Source organism: Euprymna scolopes, chromosome 12 (genome assembly GCF_053919585.1).
Source record: "Euprymna scolopes isolate OS-2025 chromosome 12, ASM5391958v1, whole genome shotgun sequence".
In the NCBI taxonomy this organism is placed as follows: domain Eukaryota; kingdom Metazoa; phylum Mollusca; class Cephalopoda; order Sepiida; family Sepiolidae; genus Euprymna; species Euprymna scolopes.
The window spans coordinates 113,030,126-113,050,064 of NC_136493.1; the positions used below are offsets into that span (position 1 = coordinate 113,030,126).

A 19,939-nucleotide genomic window follows, 5' to 3' on the forward strand; every position below is an offset into this window, starting at 1 on the left:
TGCTTTATGTATGAGAGAGAGAGATTGTAGTTCTTATCTGGAATTCTCCCTGTATTAAAAAAAAGCAAAAGAAAAATCTTTATAATGTACGTACCCATGACTGAATGAAAATATCATATTCCAAAAATCATAAATTGATCAAGTAGTTTTATTTTTCTAAAGAAAATCATTTTTAAGCGATCAATAGGAATTTGTAGGTATTACAACATCATTCTTGCAAATTTGAATTATTGTTGAGTTATTTCCCTCTGTTTTTCTCAATTTATTTCTTGAAATTGTTTCCAAAATGGCAGACAAGACACTTGCTCCTTCATTACTCATAAAATTTTTCTTATTTAAAAATAAAACTATTTGACCAATTTACATGATTTTTGGAATATGATATCTTTGTTTTGTCACGGATGCGTGCATATCCATGCGAATACATACAGATTTTTCTTTATTTTTGTTTTTTAATAGAGGAAACTTTGGGCAAGAATCAAAATTGTCCATGTTGGAACTTATAACTAGGATTAAGTTTGCTTTATATATTTACTAACAGGACCTGTTACCCAGTTTTTCCCGTTGGAAGCATGACACCCTCCCTTTAAAAAATTAAACTGCGGTTGTTGTTGGTGGTCAGTGCTGTCCCTGGAAAATAGTGGACACTGGCAGCCGTGGCCCAAATGAAACCATCTGGCTTCCACTGTCGGGCGTTGTTTTCCAGTGGCAGTTAGTGCCTGTGATTGTCAGCACTGTTGGTTACTGGTGATTAGTGCTAGTTTGAGCAATAATCTGCAGGTACTGGTGGATTCTAAAAAAAGCGTTTAAAGGGAAAACATTATTACATGATTATTTGTTATGCCTAAATCATAACTTCAAATTACGAAAATGGTCTATTTGAAAAATGATTAAAAAAAAAAAGCAGAAATTTTCAAAGTTAGGGAAAACTTTTTAGAGTGATCAAAATCAGTGGTAGATAACTGTCTTACCGATGACATTATCATTCAAGTCGGCCATCGTTTTTCTTCTCGGTATACTGCAAGCATTTTTTTCTAAATGTAGCTCTAGCACATTCTTACTGGTCAATTTTTAGGGCATTCATCGTCAATATTAAGGCGAAGAATGAAAATGTCCTGGCTATTTCCGTTTGTTGTTCAAGTCTTCCTCTTGTTTTTCGGGGGTTGCAGAGAATCAAATCTTCCACAAATAGTGTTAAAATAAATTCCATTTTACGTCATCATTTTTTTTAACTTGTTAGGTGAAGTTACAGAATAATTACAAAACACCCTTCCTTCTGCATGTGAATAATGGGGTTTTCTAAATAATACCACTGTAATTCCAGCATGCTAACATGCATGTATGAGAAAAAAAAGCAAAATCAAAGATAACGTCTGAAGTCTCAATAATCGGTCAGAATAAGAAAAGTAAATAAAGTACTCAACGGAAAGTAAGTCATGAAAAAACAAATAAGGGTTTCCATAGCCAAGAAAAAGTAATTTAAAACCTATCTATTTTGGTGTTTTAACTTATTTGTAAGCGCTTATTCAGTTCTAAAAAGAAAGTGTCGGCATGATGAAGTCTAGGTAATCAGTCAAAAATATAAAATTAAATCAAATCTTCTACAGGAATAGAACCCCCCCCCCCCCCAAACAAAACATATAGCAGCACTCAAAAAAGAAAATTAAATATTGGTACCCATAAAAGTTTTTTTTTTTTTTTTTTTTTTTTTTCCAAAGAGCCTTGGGGGTGGGGCAGTGACATATCAGTATTTTGTGCATATTTACATTCTTAAAACAATGTTGTGTTTATTTTGATAGTGTTCCATCCGTTTGTTTACATTTTATGGTAGTTCCGTCTCCACAAGGAAAGATTTAGCAATGCGTGCTAAAATGCCAATAATTCTCAAACCTTTCGTTAGAGCTCACTGTAGTAAAATTTTAAGGGCTCCAGTATTTTATTAATTTTGAGCGATTATCAAGACTTCAAAGAGGCTGTATATGTTTTTTCACAGAATTTCATCATGTTTGGAAGTTGATATACTTTTGTTTGTGTGATTATCAATTGTTAAAAGACATTATGTATATATTTTTTTTTACTTATGCACAATGTTAACATGCTGAATTGTTCAAAAAATGTTGCCAGTATTTATGAAGCATTAGGATAATTTCAAGGTAACCAGTATTTAATTTTCTGTTTTTAAGCTATTATGTTTGTATTTGTTTTGCTTTAGCACTGTTGCCTCCTGTAGAGAGCAATGCCATACTGTAAATTTTCTGAAGCTTTTCTTTATAATGATCTAATTTCGGAATAAGAGAATTAGTGGCCACTCAATCAGAGGCGGTGGACTTAATTTTTTATTCTACTATGGGAACGATGTATACTGTTACAGGCAGTGTAAGCATACAATCTGAAATGTGTAGAGTTCCTCTCGGTGGCTACTGGTTGTGGTGGTAGGTATAAATATTTAGAGGGAAAAATAGATACTCCTTCCTGATGTGATGGTGTTGCTCCTAGTATACAATGTAGTATTTTATTATCACGGCTAAATGTGTTTAAAATGGTGTTTGAAATCTACATAAGATAGTGGCTATAAGCCTAGATGTATTGAATTTGTATGTGGCATCTGTTGTTGCAAACCTACGATACTTTGGTCCAGAGGGTAATTCTTTAGTCATTTTATCATATATGGAGATGAAATGTAAAATGTTTTCATTTTATTTTAAATTGAAATTTTTTTATCTTAAGTCTACTCAAGCTACCCATCACAGAGTATGTGTTTTTGCTCATTAACACTATTTCTTGCTATATATTTCAGACAACACCCACAAATTGTTGCTTCAATTGAGAAATCTTTGAGTGATTTGGTCAAGAGTACAGCACAGGTATGATACAGTGGTAGAATTCTAAAATTTCTAGTGAATTGTCGAAATTCTTATGGTCCGCCTCTTAAACTGTTACTTGAAACATCTTGGGATTCAAATGTACAATACTGAAACCGTTTTAATTAGTGGTTTAAAAATTGAGTGCTTATTAAGAATTACACTTTATTAAAAAAAAAAAAAAAAAAATATGGAAAAATTTTTATAATGTACATAGTTGTTACAGAACAAAGATATCGCATTCCAAAAATCACTTTTTTTTCCCCCCAAAAAATAAAATTTTACAATTTTTAGCTAATACTAATGAGTCTGCAAATCTTGGTAGAATTGAGTTATTCATCCTTGAATTTTAACACATTCTAAAAAAAAAATGGCAACTTCCTGCTCCACTGTCTTACTCATCATAAAATTTGATTATTTTATTTTCAAAAAATAAAAACAAAACTGTTGGATCAATTTTTGTGATTTTTGGAATCTTTATGTGACAGGTATGCACAATATAAAGATTTGTATGTTTTTGTTTTTTTTAAGTGAAATTCTAAATAAAAAATGGAAATTTTTATGTTTGTGCAGTATGAGAATTTGCAGTATAATTTGATTTCAAAAATGTATTCTAGGTAAAAATAAGGTTACGTTGGTGAAATCAGTAAAATTTCCAAAAATTATGAAAAATGATAGAAAATTTGGCAGAACTATATTTCTTTTATCTTTTTTATTTTATTTTTTTATTTTCAACACAAAAACAAAACATTAGCAATCTGACATTTTTCTATTTTGAAGTGACTAATTTTCATATTGTCAAAATTATAGATTGCACTTATCTCCCCTGGGTTTTAAAAACTCTTCAACATTAACAAATATAATAAAACCATAATACAATGAATTTTACATAATTTTTTTACCCTATCATTTTGGAGTTTTTAAATTTTTACCAATTTCGACATGATGCATAAGTACATAGTGTTTTTACCTTAAACTTTTTTTTTTTAATCGAATTATACTGCATAAGCGACTAATTCTTTACCCATCAATATAATTAAGATATTATTAAAGAATAAATATACTATTAAAAGTTATGTTTTTGGAGGTTATTAAGCAAATAGAAACATGTGATTGGTTAACAGAGTACACATTACTAAGTTTTTATGTCAATACATGCGTTCAAATCTCATAAGTCTAAAGGAGTTTTTTTAAAGTAGATACGTTTTATATGAATTTAAAGAAATTAATATAACAGAAAAACATTGCATACATAATTTTTGAAGCCAAACGATTTTTTTTTATATATAATCTGCAAAAAAAAAACAAAAAAAAACAGTAAACATAAAGGATTCGTTCAAAGCGAATCATTTTATTGCTCAAAAGCATTTGTAATGTTTTGCTAATAAAAACATGTACATCCAATCATCAGTTACTTATGTAGATGGGTGTCTGGCTGGGAATACTAGGCGCTGTATGTAGGGCGTCGACACCTCCTTGCAATAACTGCAAAAACTTAACGTGGTCACCTCACCAAAGTATACATGCGACTAGGGACCACTTGTGAACTTATATTCCCATGAAACTTTCTCCTTCGAAGGATGCTGGTTTAACCCACCTAGAGTAAATGTTGCTAGCATTATCATGCAGATACTAAATAGTAGAGGGAGGTGGATGGGGGGGTCCACAACATTTCACATATTTTTCTTGGTACTATCTATAAATTGATGGGAGCTAGGTAAATATGGAAATGGACGTACCTAGGTACTCTGCTGGTATTTCTCAAGTAGTAGAACATATAAACTAGTTTATTTAATTGAAACTCGTTTGTATCACTCGCATTTTACCATTGTTTTTTTTTTTTTCTCCTTCAGATAAAACAAAGCTATAGAAGTCATTCTTTTCCACCGATGAATAAAGAACAGCGTAAACTTGTACATGAACTTGCAGAGCATTATGGCTGCCAAACGGAGGCTTATGATATGGAGCCAAATCGTAATGTTGTTGCCATTGCAAGAAAGTAAGGATTTTTTTTTTCTAGATTTTTTTTTCTAGATTTTTTTTCTAGATTTTTTTTTTCCTAGATTTTTTTTTTCTAGATTTTTTTTTTCCTAGATTTTTTTTTTCCTAGATTTTTTTTTTTCTAGATTTTTTTTTTTTTCTAGATTTTTTTTTTTTTCTAGATTTTTTTTTTTCTAGATTTTTTTTTTTCTAGATTTTTTTTTTTCTAGATTTTTTTTTTCTAGATTTTTTTTTTTCTAGATTTTTTTTTTTCTAGATTTTTTTTTTTCTAGATTTTTTTTTTTCTAGATTTTTTTTTTTCTAGATTTTTTTTTTTCTAGATTTTTTTTTTTCTAGATTTTTTCTTTATCTTTTTATCATCCTTTCTCATTCACTTTTTTCTGTGAAGAATTAGAATAAATGGGTTTTGTCTAGAATTGCTTTTATATTTTTAAAAAAAAAAATGAAAATCTATTTCGTTTCATGGCTATGTACATGATACAGATTTTTTATATTTATTACAAAAAGAATTCTGGACAAGAGCCAAATGTCTTGTGATTTTATAAAAGAAGACAAAACATCATGCCAGAACCGGAATTGAATGGTTGAAACAGTCTTAACTCACCTTAGAACTTCCATAAAAAGCTTGCATTTGCTTAACATAAAACCTTGATAAGAGAAAGAGTATTTATAAGTATCGACCCCCGTGTGACCCACATACTTTGTCATTCATAAAAGACAGAATTAATGGAAATCAGCATGTTTTAGCATTCAAAGGGCTAAGATCATCAAGCGATAAAGAACAGTATTAAAGTGTTGTTGTAGAAAAGTATACCTCATAACAAAGTTCCAGTGGCAAGCCAGTTATTTCAGAGATCAGTACTGAAAAGTGTTGTTGGAGAAAAGTGTGTGATAAAGATCTAGTGACAAACACATTGTTGCATTGAATACGGAATCGCCAGAGAAAAGTATACCACTAAGCAAATGTCCAGTAGTAAACACATTGTTTCCATTAACAGAGATCATCTTTCTCTTTTATTCTTTCCAAAAAAAAAATTTTTTTTTTTTTTTTTTAAATTTTTTAATCCTTTACAAATTGCTTTTTCAGAGATAAATGTTCTGTGCCAAGTGTAACACTGACTGCCATGTTTCAGAAAGATCGTAAGGTTCTACTCCCAGTTTCACATCTGCACGAAGATCGGCAAAGGTTAGTTAATAATAAAAAAAAGTTTTTTTTTTGTTTTTTTTTAACAGATAAACTATAAAACAGACTGTAAATCTATTAGGAATGCAAGTTCTCTCTTTTACCCCAAACAAGGTGTATTGCCACTTGGATGTAAGGGGCTGCACTATTTGGGATCATGTCTAACAGGGGATTGTGGGGAGTTGAGTAGCGAGATGTCTATTCATATTAAGTTTAAACTTCTGCATGCCAATACAGTCATAGAAGCAAGAAAAGGGAGTGAATTCTAAAGTCTAGCCATCCAAGGGAAGAAACTGTTAGACGAGAATCTTTCTGGATGCTAGGAATCTCAACGGTAAAATGATGGGATCTTGCTGCTAATCAGGTTGGTCAGGAGTATGTACGTTGAGCAGATACAGGTGCAATGAGTTCATCGGTGCACATTCCATTAAAGTACTTGCACAGGAATGCAACATGATGGTGATGGGACAGAGGTTGGGGTTTTGCAGATATTGCGAAACCTAGATTTGGCAACAGTACTCCATGCATCAGCAAATGATCTCTTTGTACAGGAATAGGATACTCTTTGATGCGAGTAATTTTCTAGCATGGTAGCGGTAGCTTAACTTCTCTGGAGCAGCCTTTATGCCAGTGACAAAAGTACATGTAAACATTATATAGGCGGGACAAAGGCATTTGGAACAACCTGTTGCAGTGATTACGATCGCATCCTGGCAATGTGTTCAATGTATTTGTTCCAATTTTGTTGGTTGTGAATGTTAAGCCGAGGAGTTTGAAGGATCAGCTCTCAGGTTGTTATTAGTTATAGTAATCATTGGTTGAGAATATATATATATATATATATATATATTCTTTTTTTTTTTTTTTTTTTTTTTTTTTTTTAGTTGTTAAAGGAAAGAAGTTTAGTCTTAATAGCATGAAATGTTAGAAACCATTTACGGCCTCATTCCTCTACCGACTGAGGTTTGTTTTCTAGTATTTCTACTAATGAAATCCTGCTTCTTTTAATCCAGAATTAGTGGATTTTCACTTGAAACCTTAGAGCCTTATCTCTTTTTTGTTGTTATTTGACTGAATTTTATTTCTTTCACCCCCCCCCCTGCTTTATTTTATTTTTGTTTCTGGTCTCTATTCTTCTCTTAGTCTTATCTTCCTTTTATGCCATTTCTTTCTAAAAACTAAAAACATTTCTTATCCTGTGAAGTTTTAGACTTCAGACGATTTAGGAGTCATTTTTGATTAATGTTTACATAATTCCAGTTAAGTTTTTAAATTTTAACTGAAAAAAGTTTTTACTTTGAAATGCTCCTTTCTCTGATTTTATTTTTAATAAAATACCAATAATTCTTTGGGCATATAAAATATGTTTTTAATAAAATAAAATCAAAAGTATATTTAATTTTTTTCTTTCTTTTTTAGAATAGTTTAATATAATAAAAAATGTTTTGAAAGTTTACATAAAACAAGTTTTTACTTTAAAATGTTTTTTTTTTATTATGGCACATAAAAAAACAATTCTGAAATTTTTAATCCTGATTTAATAGAGTATTTGTAATATAAAATAAATATCTAAGATATTTTACAATTAAAGTATTTTATTTTAGTAAAAAAAGCTGAAGAAAAAGACCAATTAATGTTAAATTTTCAATTATGAGGAAACTGGAAACCATAAATTAAATATTAATCGGTAGAGACTTTGAATACACCAATATGACCTCTGCTAAGCAGAAGTCAAAATGCCACAAGTTCTTGAACTAAAACATACATTCATATGAAAACAAACATCAGTACCTGGCATCAGCATCACCATCATATTCAGTTTAAAATTAAAATAATTATTGCTATATCACAGATAATTTGAAGTATGCATATACATATACACATAAGCATTATTGAAATGTTATGTTTTTTTTTTTTGTCTTTAGACGATCAACATCTTCCAAGCAGGGCTGTGTCGTGTTGAACAAGATGTCTCGTAATTCCTCTGCTAATACCAATGCAACCACCACCACTCCTACTCCAGCTGCTGCTGCTGCTTCTATGGCCAAACCTGCAGACAAACCTATCATCGATTATTTTGATATGAGCTAATCATTTCCTACTCTTCTGGCTCATTCACTGAGATTATATATATATATATATATATATAATCTTTCTTTCTAATTCCTTTCTTTTTCTTAGCCAAACAGCTTCCTCTTAATATAAAAAGGGATTTTTCATGCTCTTTTTAAGTCATTATTTTTGTGATTAGTCAACCTGTATTGTTTTTGTTTTTTTGTTTTTTTTTTTTGTTTGATTTTTTTCTGGTTTCTTGTTTTTATTCCTTATGTTAATTTGGTTTTTGTATTTAGCATCTAACGAATTAATACTTTTAAAATATGGAGCTGCATTAAATGTGGCTTATCTTAACACATTATTGCGACTGCATGGATTGTCAAATTATCGGCTAGTTTGAAGAGAAAACGCAGAAATACTCTCCGATTGCAGGCAAAACATTGTATGAAGTGGAATTGGTCGGACCTATGTGTCTAATATGCACTTGAAGCAGAAACTGCATTTCTGTACACCTGCTGTAACCAACCACTCGCAGTTAAACATTCCAACTGACTGTACCAAATACAGGAATTTGGGTTTTCATCTGAGATATTGTTCTCACATTTTGGCCGATGTAACCCCTGATCTTTTTTAGATCCATCTTTTTGAACACATATGCATGCGTGTTATATTTTTTCAAAAAATACTATTTTTTGTACCTACAGACACTAGTGTGTTTACATAATCATCAATGCAGGAAATGATAATTACTGTTGGTCGTGGGATTCAAACCTCGTCTACAAAGTCAACCTTGGCTTTGCAAGCGTTCTTCCACTCATCCATCTGGAATTACTATTTAAGTAGAAATGAATTAAGTTAACAAAGTCATGTAAGCGGGCTTGTCATAATTCAAACTGCGATAAGAGTATTCTAACAAACAGAAAGTTTCTGAACGATAAATATATATATATATATATATATATACTTAACTCTCCAAAGTTCAAAAAGATGCACCTGAAGGTCAAAGGTTACCATTGGTTAAAACATTGAAAATGCCATGTTAAAAATTCTGGTGCAAAATACAGGAAAACTTGCAAGAAATACTATCACATACCAAACCTTATTATGCCATTTGAAAATATGTCTATATCACAATTATTAAACTGCCTGAAAAAAAATATCACTTCAGTTCGCATAAGAGAAATCCGGGATACAATTAAATAACTTTTCAGAACCTATTAAATGGCAATTTTATGAATACCAAATTGTATAGCACAAAATTAGTTGATGTGCTGTTAAAACAACCAATCCCAATCAGATCATTTGAAATAAACTGCTGAGTTTATTGATCCACTTTTCATACTTGAAATTTAAGCCAAGAAATTGCAACAAAATATTAAGATAAGCCGCATTTATTATTATGAAGCTCTATTTGGAAGAATATTGAGCCATTTGTGTCCATGGTCTGGCATCTTTGGTCTGGTTCTAATTTTGAAAAGTTATGTTTGTATAATATATATTAGTGTGTATATTTATTAAGTTCAAATGTATTGAACTGAAAAGCAATTTTTTTTTTCTTTTTCAAAAGTGCTCAATACATATGTAGAGCTATTATAAGTTAAATAATATAAACAGCAAAAACTTAACGCAGATTAATCTACATTTTGACAATATTGTCTCGTAAGAGTTCAATAATCAATCGTTGACATGTTGATTAATCCAGTTTTTATCTGTTTATATAAATTTACTTATTAGTATATATGTGTATATGTATATATATATATATATATATATGTGTGTGTGTGTGTATGTATGTATGTATGTGTATATATATATATATATATATATATACTAGTGTTCAGACGATTAATCGGTAATCAGGAAAAAAATATCTATTTGGTGATACCAAAAACAATTCCTTTTTTTTCTTTTATTTTAAATTTTCCATGGCATGTATTAATGATAAAATAAATATTGATTTTAAACTAGTAAAACTAAAATCTATATATTAACCCCAACAAGTGTATTATGTTTGTAAAAAATATATACACATATTATATATTTTTGTTTTTGTATTTTTTGTATTTTGCTGTAATGCGCCCCCAGCCCATAAAAAGTAACTAATATATATATATATATATATATATATATATATATATATATATATATATATATATATATATAAATTTAAAACACTTAGACTCAGTAATATTACAATCAAAAATGTAGAAGAAAATTGGTAATTCTATCAGAATCAGGAAAAATATTGGACTCGTCTCTTCACTATAAAATATATATATATAATACATACACACTAATAAGTTTTGTTATTCTAGTAGGGCGATCCAGTGTTGACCAGGATCTTTGAAAATAAAATAGTAGTTTTCAAAATAAAATAATGTTTAACTTTTTTCTTTTTTTTTAAACTTCTCTGCCGTATTAGTTTTTGAATGGTCCGTTTCCTCTGGTTCCTTCTCTCTCTTTAATTTGTGAGACTTTTAGAACTGCTTTGATATTATAGAATAAGAAAAATTGATCGGCAATTGACCTAGTTTCAGTGTTGTTGTTTTCTTAATCTTTCCCAATACAAATAAAAAAAAAAAAAATTGTTTTCTGAATGCACTTATTTGTTTCATGGTGACCACAAATGTTTGAATCCTAAGAGCTTTTTGTTTTTTTTCTCTTTTTCATAATCAGCTTGACTATTGAATGTTGAACCTTATGTTCGAAATGCCAGATTTGTTCTTTTACATTCGGTGCTTGTCCAGAATTCCCCCTACATTAAAAAAAAAAAAAAAAAAAAAAAAATTAAAAAAAATAATTTTAAAAATAATTTTAAAAATCTGTATATGTGTTTGTGATGGAAAAAAATATACAAATAAAATATCATGTAAATTCATGAAGTCAGTCTATTTTTAAAGGAGACAATCTGATTTTTTTTTTTTTTTTTTTTTTTTACAACGCGAAGAGCGACGAATTGATGAGATTTTCTTTCTGTCACAGACATGTGCATTATACAGATTTTTCTTTATTTTTGCTTTTTATTATGAGGAAAATTCTGAACGTTTTTACATTTTGGTCATATGCAATTTTCGGATTGAGATCTAGAAAGATGTACTCGATCTTGATTTACTCGATCTTGATTGGGTTAGGAGTGTAATTACAATGAAATTTAATTTTTTCTGCAAATTTATAGTCTTTAAACACAACTAGTTTCGGCAAATGAATGGTAACCCTGATGTAATTCTGACCCAAGCACTGGACATCCTACTAGGATTTTTTTAATTCAAAAGTTAGAAATCAAGTAAGATATCTAAAATGTCCAGATTATTTGGATCATCCAGACTACTGTTCTCATCTGTATTATTTTTACATTTCAGCCGATGTAACCTCTGACCTTCTTCAGGTGTATCTTATCAAACTCCGGAATCTTTCTGTTAAACTCAGAGAATCTGCACAAAATTTCAAACGGAACCCTTTCTTTGATTTGCAAGGACCCATGGTATAGCAGCTAAAGTACTTAGTAAAAATTCAGTTGTGACACTTTTATGGAGGTTGAAGGTTCAATCCTCAGTGCAGGCGATAATCAGAATACAATTGTGAATTACTTAGGACTTCTAACAAGTCATGGCTGATGGAACGAGAGCATTCTCCCTCTATGGATTAAATAAAAGGTTCCATTCTCAATTCTGTGCAATTTCTCAAGTTCAACAGATTTTAGAGTTCAACAAGATACAGCTGAAGAAGGTTGGAGGTTACATCGACAGAAACGTTGTGCAAATAATTCTCTAGATGAGACCAGTAGTTTGAATAATGCAAACAATACAAATTCTCAATCTTTATTTTAAAGACTCACAAATATAAGTAAAATGTTGTATTTACGTTTTTATAGATGTTAGCCTCCAACACTATTATTGTACCCACTTTGATCAAAATATAACCCATGTATACACATGCTCTGGATAATTTAGTTTCAGAATATATATATATATATATATATATATATATATGTGTGTGTTCTATATCAAAAGATGGAAGAGTTTGTGATGTATTTTGTTATGAATGTCCAACTCAAACACAGAGCTTACAATCTATTTATAAAATATTCTGAACTATGTAACGCTGTCCATTTGATATAATGGGGAAAAGTGCTTGGTTATATCATATAGAGACATAAAAAATGCAATTTGATCCCTTCTTGCTAAACACTCAGCATTGTAAGTGGAATAATCCTTTGGTTTAGTAATTAATAGAAAGGGAGCCTTTGAGTTAACCTCAACTATGGTCAATCACTCTGCCCAGAATACTTGCATAAAAATATGTAACATTTTTATCAAGGGGTCTGCTTTCGCATCGGACATTCATGAAAAGTACATTTCAAACTTTTATGAAAAGTTTGAATAGACACAGATGTCGATATCCATAGGTGTGTGTGTGTGTATATATATATATACACACACACACATATATGTGTGTGTGTGTATGCCGATTTATATAAGCATGATCACCGAAGTTAAGCAACATTGAGTCTGACTAGTATCAGACGGGTGACTATTTAGGAATTTCAAGCACTATATGCTTTCCACTTATTTCAGCATTGTTTCCAGTCGTCTTGAACCTCCACTTGCCATTGATATTTAACATTAACTCAGGAGAGGTGTGGTTTGAGATTGTGCAATTCTTGCTGCAAAAATTCCATACACAGGCATCCTCGTAGTAAGCAAGACTGAAAGAAGCTACAGTATGCTTATTTGACATGATCTTCCGTAACACTATAAATATGCTCTTATATATATATATTTCCTTAGTTGTCTGTCCGTTCAACTTTTTCTCGGAAACTACTGGGCTAATTTGGCTAAAATTTTGTATAGATCTTTGCAATGATAAGGTGCAGTGGACCAAGTATCATGGTATATGTTTCATGCACAATTAGGATTAGTGTTAAATGCAAAAAAATAGCACAAATTTAACCATATTCAACCATCAATTTGGCATATACCGCTCATTCTGTCAGCTGTTTATAAATTTTGCCCATTTTTAATTCATAGATATGTGTGTGCATATATATATAAACTTTATCATATCATTAGAACAATAAGGAAAAGTAAAAGGGGGAAATTAAGAAAAAAGAAACCTCTTTAGGCCTTAGCATTTTGAAGCTAAATGCTTCTCATCAGAAGAGTAGAATTATACTAAGTGCAAATTTAGATAAGAACTGGCTTAATAACATATAAATATGAAGTGATTATAAAAGAATAGGATAGTATGGTAAAAAAAAATAATTAAGAAATATTAAAAGTAGCTACAATATATAAGAACAAATCTAAAAAGTAGTATATATGTAGGTAATAGTAAAAATAAAAATATGGGTCACTATGAAGAAAGGAAAAGATAGATGAGAAAGAAGAGAAAAGACAGAGGATAGACAAAGCAAGTAAAGCATATGGAAATAGATATAAATAAAACCATCTAAAATTAAAGAAAACCGCCCCAATTTTTTTTTTTTAATCTGAACTAAAAAAAAAAAAATTTAAATGTTAAAATAAAAAAAATAAATACAAAAAAAAAAGGTCAAAAACAAAACATTTGTGGAAGTTCAGGTGAAATTTTTAGAGTAGTTACAGAAAGCGAAGAATATAATAACTATGTACACATACAACAAAGTAAAAATGTGTGGAGAATCAAGCCTTGATACAATCCTCATAAATCCTGAAAGTAGTTGTAAAGTATAGCAAAATCTTTAAAATGTTGGTGTGCATATATATATATATATATATATATATATATATATACATACACACACACACACACACACATATTGTGTATATTTAGGCAGCATTTTCTCATTTAGACAAATATTATTGAATAGCACGGAATCATTCTGTTTTACAATTTGTCTAAATACACATATATATATATATATATATATATATATATATATATATATCTTGTAATCTTAAACTTACTTGATAATAGTATGCTCTTATCTATATATTTTTTTTAGTCTGTCTGTCCATTAAATTTTTTTCTCAGAAAATACTGAGCTGATCTGACTAAAATTTTGTATGGACCTTTACTATGGTAAGGTACAGTGGACTATCATAGTATACATTTGATGTACAATTAGGGACTAGTATTTAATGCAAAAGTGAGCACAAATTAACCATGTTTTACCAACAATCAATTTGGCATAAACCACTAGTTCTGAGTCAATGTTCTATAACTTTTGCCTGTTTTTAACAGGCTAAAAATTAATTATTAAATAAGTGAGCGCATTAAGGGATTTCTTTTCTACCAAACAAACTCAAAAGATTATATATTCTGAAGCTATATTGTCAAGAATGGAGGAAGAAGAAAAGAGATTGATGGTTGGAAGAGAGAAGTTCTATTCCACGATAATGTACGAGAGACCAACTCTCAAAGACCATAATTTTTTAATGGTATGTAAGACTTTTTTTTATCTTAAGTTGAGAAAAAAAAATTTTTTTGAATGCCCGAAACGTTTTGCATAAATAATTTTTTTTTTTTTTTTAAATATATTAACCCATCCGATCACGGTTGGTGTATCATGCTACTAGTACTAAAGTTGTGATGTTATCTTGTCAGCATGTACACTTCGTCAGAAGATGAATGTTTTAGATGGTGAGAGAGAGGACAAATGACAGGAATACAGGTTGAGTGATAAGAGAAGTGTTGAGAGGAATGGAATGATGTAAATAAATGGGTTTATGACATCACAATGTAAACCTGCATTTTCAACATGGTCAGTTATGTTGTGCTGAGCTGAGCCAAATCAAAATTCCGTCATTAATCATTGTTTTGACTTTGTTTGATAACCATGTATGTATAACTAATATAAATTCAAAGCAATTATATATAAACAAATGCTCAACGGGTTACAGGTGATCCTGTATGTAAGTATTGGAAGTCTCCATTTAGTCTCAAAAGACAATGGATACCCCCTGTAAGGGTAGCTGCATGTGAAATTGTGAGGCAAGGTTTGCACAATCTCCAACCACACTTCTCCTGAATTGGTACTGCTTGAGTCCAGTGGCAAGGAGAAATCCAGCATGACTGGAAACAATGCCGAGACAAGCAGAGAGCACATACACTGTTTTAAGCTCAATGTAAGTATTTGTGTGTGTGTGTGTATATATATATATATATATATATATATTAATTCTATTTTCGATCCTTTCCAACTTCCAAATAAGTCTTCTGGCAGGAACTGGCTAATGTAATCACCATATTTTTTTTAAGTCTAAGTACTTTCCAATCCTTCAGGATTTGTCGTCAGGGACAAATCAATCTAACTAGTTTGGAATAATTTATAGACGTTTTGTTTTTTTCCTCTTCTCTTTTCCAATAATTAACCAATGGGGAGAAGAGAAACAAAAACGTCTATAAATTATTCAAAATTAGTTAAATTAATTTATCCCTGACGATGAATCCTGAAGTATTGGAAAGTACTCGGACTTATGATAAATATGGTGATTACTAGGTCTGTGACAACAGCGTATTCTTTTCATTGCTTTGACTCTCGAGTATATATCCGACACCGTTAATCAACCAAGAACTACATCACTTTATATAAAACCATATAAGATATCAACAGATACAAACTCGAGTCAAAACAATGAAAAGAATATGCTGTTGTTATACCCCTAGTGATTACATCAGCCTGTTCCTGCCAGGAGTGAAGACTGTTATTCAGAAGTTGGAAAGGGTCGAAAATAGAATTAATAGACAAAAAGTGTCTATTTTATTTAATGAAATATGCCTTAGAGAAAAAATGCTGCCTAAACTCTACTCGTGTATTGAGCACTGTATCAGTAAATAATAAAACAAATGATATATATCATTTGTTTTATTATTTACTGCCACAGTGCTCAATACATGAGTACAGCTTACTTGAGATATATATATATATATGGGGTAAGTAAAATTGAGATAATCATTTACACACCAAGAATTCAACATAAACAACAAACTGTGTACAATCGTTTCTTAGATTATATTAATTTTATTGATATCAAATCTCATTATCAGCACAAGGAATTGACATAAAGTTCAGTTAAAGAATAGTATCATGACCTTACAAAAGGGTTGGCTACTTATATGGCCATTTTGTTCTTGTGTCTAGATACAGACATCTGTTCCTTTTATACATAGTGAGAGAGATTAAATGTAGGTAAATTATATAAGTTTATTTACATGTTCCAATGAAAACAAGACAAAAAAACAACCAGGGATAGTGTGCGATCATTTCAGAGATGATATTGTGTTTACTTAGATATAATCTCGTCGACACAATCAATATGAGGCATTGGGAGGATTAGGTTCCGCATCAAATCTATGGATAATTTTTTTTTGTTTGTTTGTTTGGTTTTTTTTTGTTTTTTTTTTGCAAGTCTTGGAGATATAATTAAAATCTTGAGGAATAGGTTCTAAATATATGCAGATCTTTGCTAAGGGCTTTAAGCATGTTGAGCTGCTAAACGAGGAAAGTAATTCACAAGTGGTAGCTATAAGTTTTAGTTTGTCCTTCTCTGTATTCTGCTCATCTTTTATTTATATATATATATATATATATAATATATATATATCCCATCACATCTTTTGAGTGCAGAACTGCTAACAAGCTAGGATCTAAACTATACCATTACAATGATGAACATTGTCAAATACTAAAAACTCAATTTGTTTACACAAAGAGCATTCCTCTGTTATTTGCACACCAATGTAACCTCCGATCTTCTTTTGGTGTATTTTGTCGAACTCCACGAATTTGAACGGAAATTCAAATGCTTTATTTAATCAGTGCAGATTCCTGGGTTTGACAAAAAGGTTGTAGGTTGCATCAATCAAAACATTGTGCGATTAACGTTCAAGATGAGAACAGTTGTCCAGATAATCCAAATGGCACGAAAAAGCATTGCGTCACATGCTTGTGGCAGTTGACGATTTCATTTAGCAGAAAACTCCAGAACGGGAAAACAAAAATATAAAATGGAAAGACTATGTAACTGCAATATAGAAACTAATGAAACAGGATGTTTTCAATATTTAAAACAAGTAAAGTTGTATTGGTCAATGAACTTGCTAATCTTTCAACGACTGAGCAGCATACTTTGGTGCCATGCTCCAACGGCACTTAAACAGTGGCAGCTTAGATTTGTTCTAAATGCTCAATCATGTCACTGAGCTTTATTAATGGATTTGGTTTTTCAGATTAACCTCGAGAAAAAGTTGGGTTGGATCAAATTTGGTGAACGAATGTGTAGTTACTTATGAATTTGCAGTTATAGTCAGCTAATGTACTTCCTAACTTCCGGCGTAGCATTATCAGAAGCGATGACAAGGCAAATCTGTTCCTTCACTTTTTTCTCTCGCGCTTATATCCCTTCCCCCATTTTCTTTTTTTATTACGTTTTTCTGATCATTTTTTTTTAATTTAATAATCATTGAAATGTTTGGTGGTGGGGTCGGTCTTATTTTAATTAAGAATAATTGAAATTAGTTTAGTTTTGTTTTTGTTTTCTTGTTTGTTTGGTTTTTTTTGGGTTTTTTTTTTTAATTATTGAAAACACTTTTTCTGCCTTTTTTTATAAAGATTTATTGAAAATACTTTAAAAAAAATTTTTTTTAACTATTTTGGGAATATTATGTATGGGATACGTTTTTTTTTTTTGTTTTGTTTTGTTTTTTCTAATTTTGTTATTAAAAGTGCAAATAAAGACTAATTGTGTTATTTCTATAATTTTATATACTTTTCAATAATGTCCTTTTGTTATATTTCAATAAATCACTTCACAATAGAAAAACTGAAGAACAATAAAAGCGGAGGAACTGATTCGCCATTTCCAGTAGCACTACGCCACGAATTAGAAAGTACTCAACTGAATATAACCGAATTCGCTGCATTAAAATAATTTTATGAAGGCAAAATGTCACATAACGTTGAACTTGAGATGCCTAGGATATATTTAAAAAAGCCTTTAACTCCCTTGGCACATTTGTGTGGCTGCCCCAAGCAGCTTCTCTCTCTCCCCCTCTCTCTAAAATACTACATGGAAGGAACCATCTCTGGTAATGTGTAGATATGCTGGTCTAGAAAGAAAATGGCTGCCAAGTTTTTAAAATGCAACTAACAAGTCCTTTAAATGATGTTTATGACAAAGATTTGATGCGTATTTAAGAAATGACACTATCCTAACTTGTCATGAAGCTGTCTGACAATTTTAAGCATTGGTTAATAGCAAATTCTTGAATATGTGAAATCTGTAATTTACCATCCACATTAATTGTTAGTTGATGATTGGAGACGAAAAGATGGATTTTGTCGTTCGATACAACAAAAACTTTTTTTTCTTTTTTTTTTCTTTTTTTGTGAAGCAAACTTTCCGTATGAACAATTTATCTTTATAATTTATATGTGGATTAAGAATTTCTTTGAATTTCAATTTTATGTCAAACTCCAACTCAGTGGCCATTTTCTTTTCATGCTGTTGTATCTATACATTATAACCATCTCCTATGACTGAAACAATAGATTTAATATTTATGTTCACAAATTATCTTCCTTGTAGATTGGGCTTTTTTGTAGTTTGAATATGAAGTAACAAAAGAATTGGCCTATTCACTGGGAACAAAGTGTAGTATCTGTTCTGATGCTGAACTTTCTTGTCTTTTCTTTCTTCGGTTAATGAAAGAGAAATTCTTTTAAGACTGCAACAATATTTATTTTTGTTGCAATCCAGAGTGCCCCTTTTTAAGAAGCTGGATTTCCCCCACGTTAAAAACCAACCTTATGTCTATCTCTACTCTTGTACGGAGACAGGTCAAATAGGAACAGAAAAATTAAGTAGTTTAGACTACCCCCTCCCCACACACACTTTATTTCAGAGATTTCTTTACAAATGGTATTGTTTCAGTTTGGATATTTTGTACAGATACTGCATGTGTTGGTCTCATTACACCTTTTTTTTATTTTATTTTTTTTTTTATTTTTTGCAAGTTTGAGATGTCATTGATTAATTTGCTGTGAAAAAAAAAGTAAATTTTTTTATATAAATGTTGAAAGGTACTTCTTTTTCTTTTTTTAATCAGTAAGTTATTTTTTTGTATATTTAAAAGCAAATTAGCTAAAAAAAAAATTATCTTTGTTAAAATAATTGTATACAATTGAGATTCTTTCAGTCTTAACCTGAAAAACAGGTTCATATGCTGTAAAACAAAAAAAAAAACTAGAATAAATTAGCTTTTAAAAAAAATTCCTACTGTAGGTTTTTCTCTAAAGAATTTGTTTAATTCTTGATTTTTCAGAGTTAAAACAATTTTCAGTATATAGTGGTGATCTTTTAAACCAACGCATTTCAGGTAAAAACATTATTAAACATAAAAATGAGACGTAGAAGAAATTTAGAAGGCTATTACAATGCGAGGGATGAATGTAGTCGGTGTTGAGGAATAATGACGAAAACAAGTGACAATTTGCAAATCAATAAGTATATGCATATATGTTTATATATACATATATATTTATTCAATTGTGTTAAGTATAAGTGTCTTACTTGTAAGGTATCGTATGTGACCATTCCATTATATATTTCGGGAAAATAACAGATCTCTTCAAAGCATGCTGGATGGAAGAGTGAAAATAAATGAATTTGTTTTCACTCTTCCATCACATCCACCATTTGAAAAAGGGGTTCCCCTGAAATATATTATGGAAATTGTCACATACAATAGACCTTTTTTAGTAAGAAATTTATACTTAACACAACTGAATATATATATATATATATATATATATAATGTGAGAGAGAGACAAATATGTATATACTTATTGATTTGCAAA

The 19,939-nt window shown here is 30.3% G+C and overlaps 1 protein-coding gene across 1 annotated transcript in view; it reads left to right on the plus strand.

Moving 5' to 3' along the window:
* LOC145291457 (protein shuttle craft-like) overlaps positions 1 to 8,203 on the plus strand; it is a 111,009-nt gene extending 102,806 nt beyond the window's left edge. Inside the window, exons 20-23 of the mRNA XM_080137315.1 lie at positions 2,798 to 2,864; positions 4,715 to 4,860; positions 5,950 to 6,048; positions 7,971 to 8,203. Coding sequence (XP_079993441.1) covers positions 2,798 to 2,864; positions 4,715 to 4,860; positions 5,950 to 6,048; positions 7,971 to 8,136 — 478 coding nt within the window. The 3' untranslated portion in view covers positions 8,137 to 8,203. The remainder of the gene's footprint in view (positions 1 to 2,797; positions 2,865 to 4,714; positions 4,861 to 5,949; positions 6,049 to 7,970) is intronic.
* The last annotated feature ends 11,736 nt before the right edge of the window (positions 8,204 to 19,939 follow it).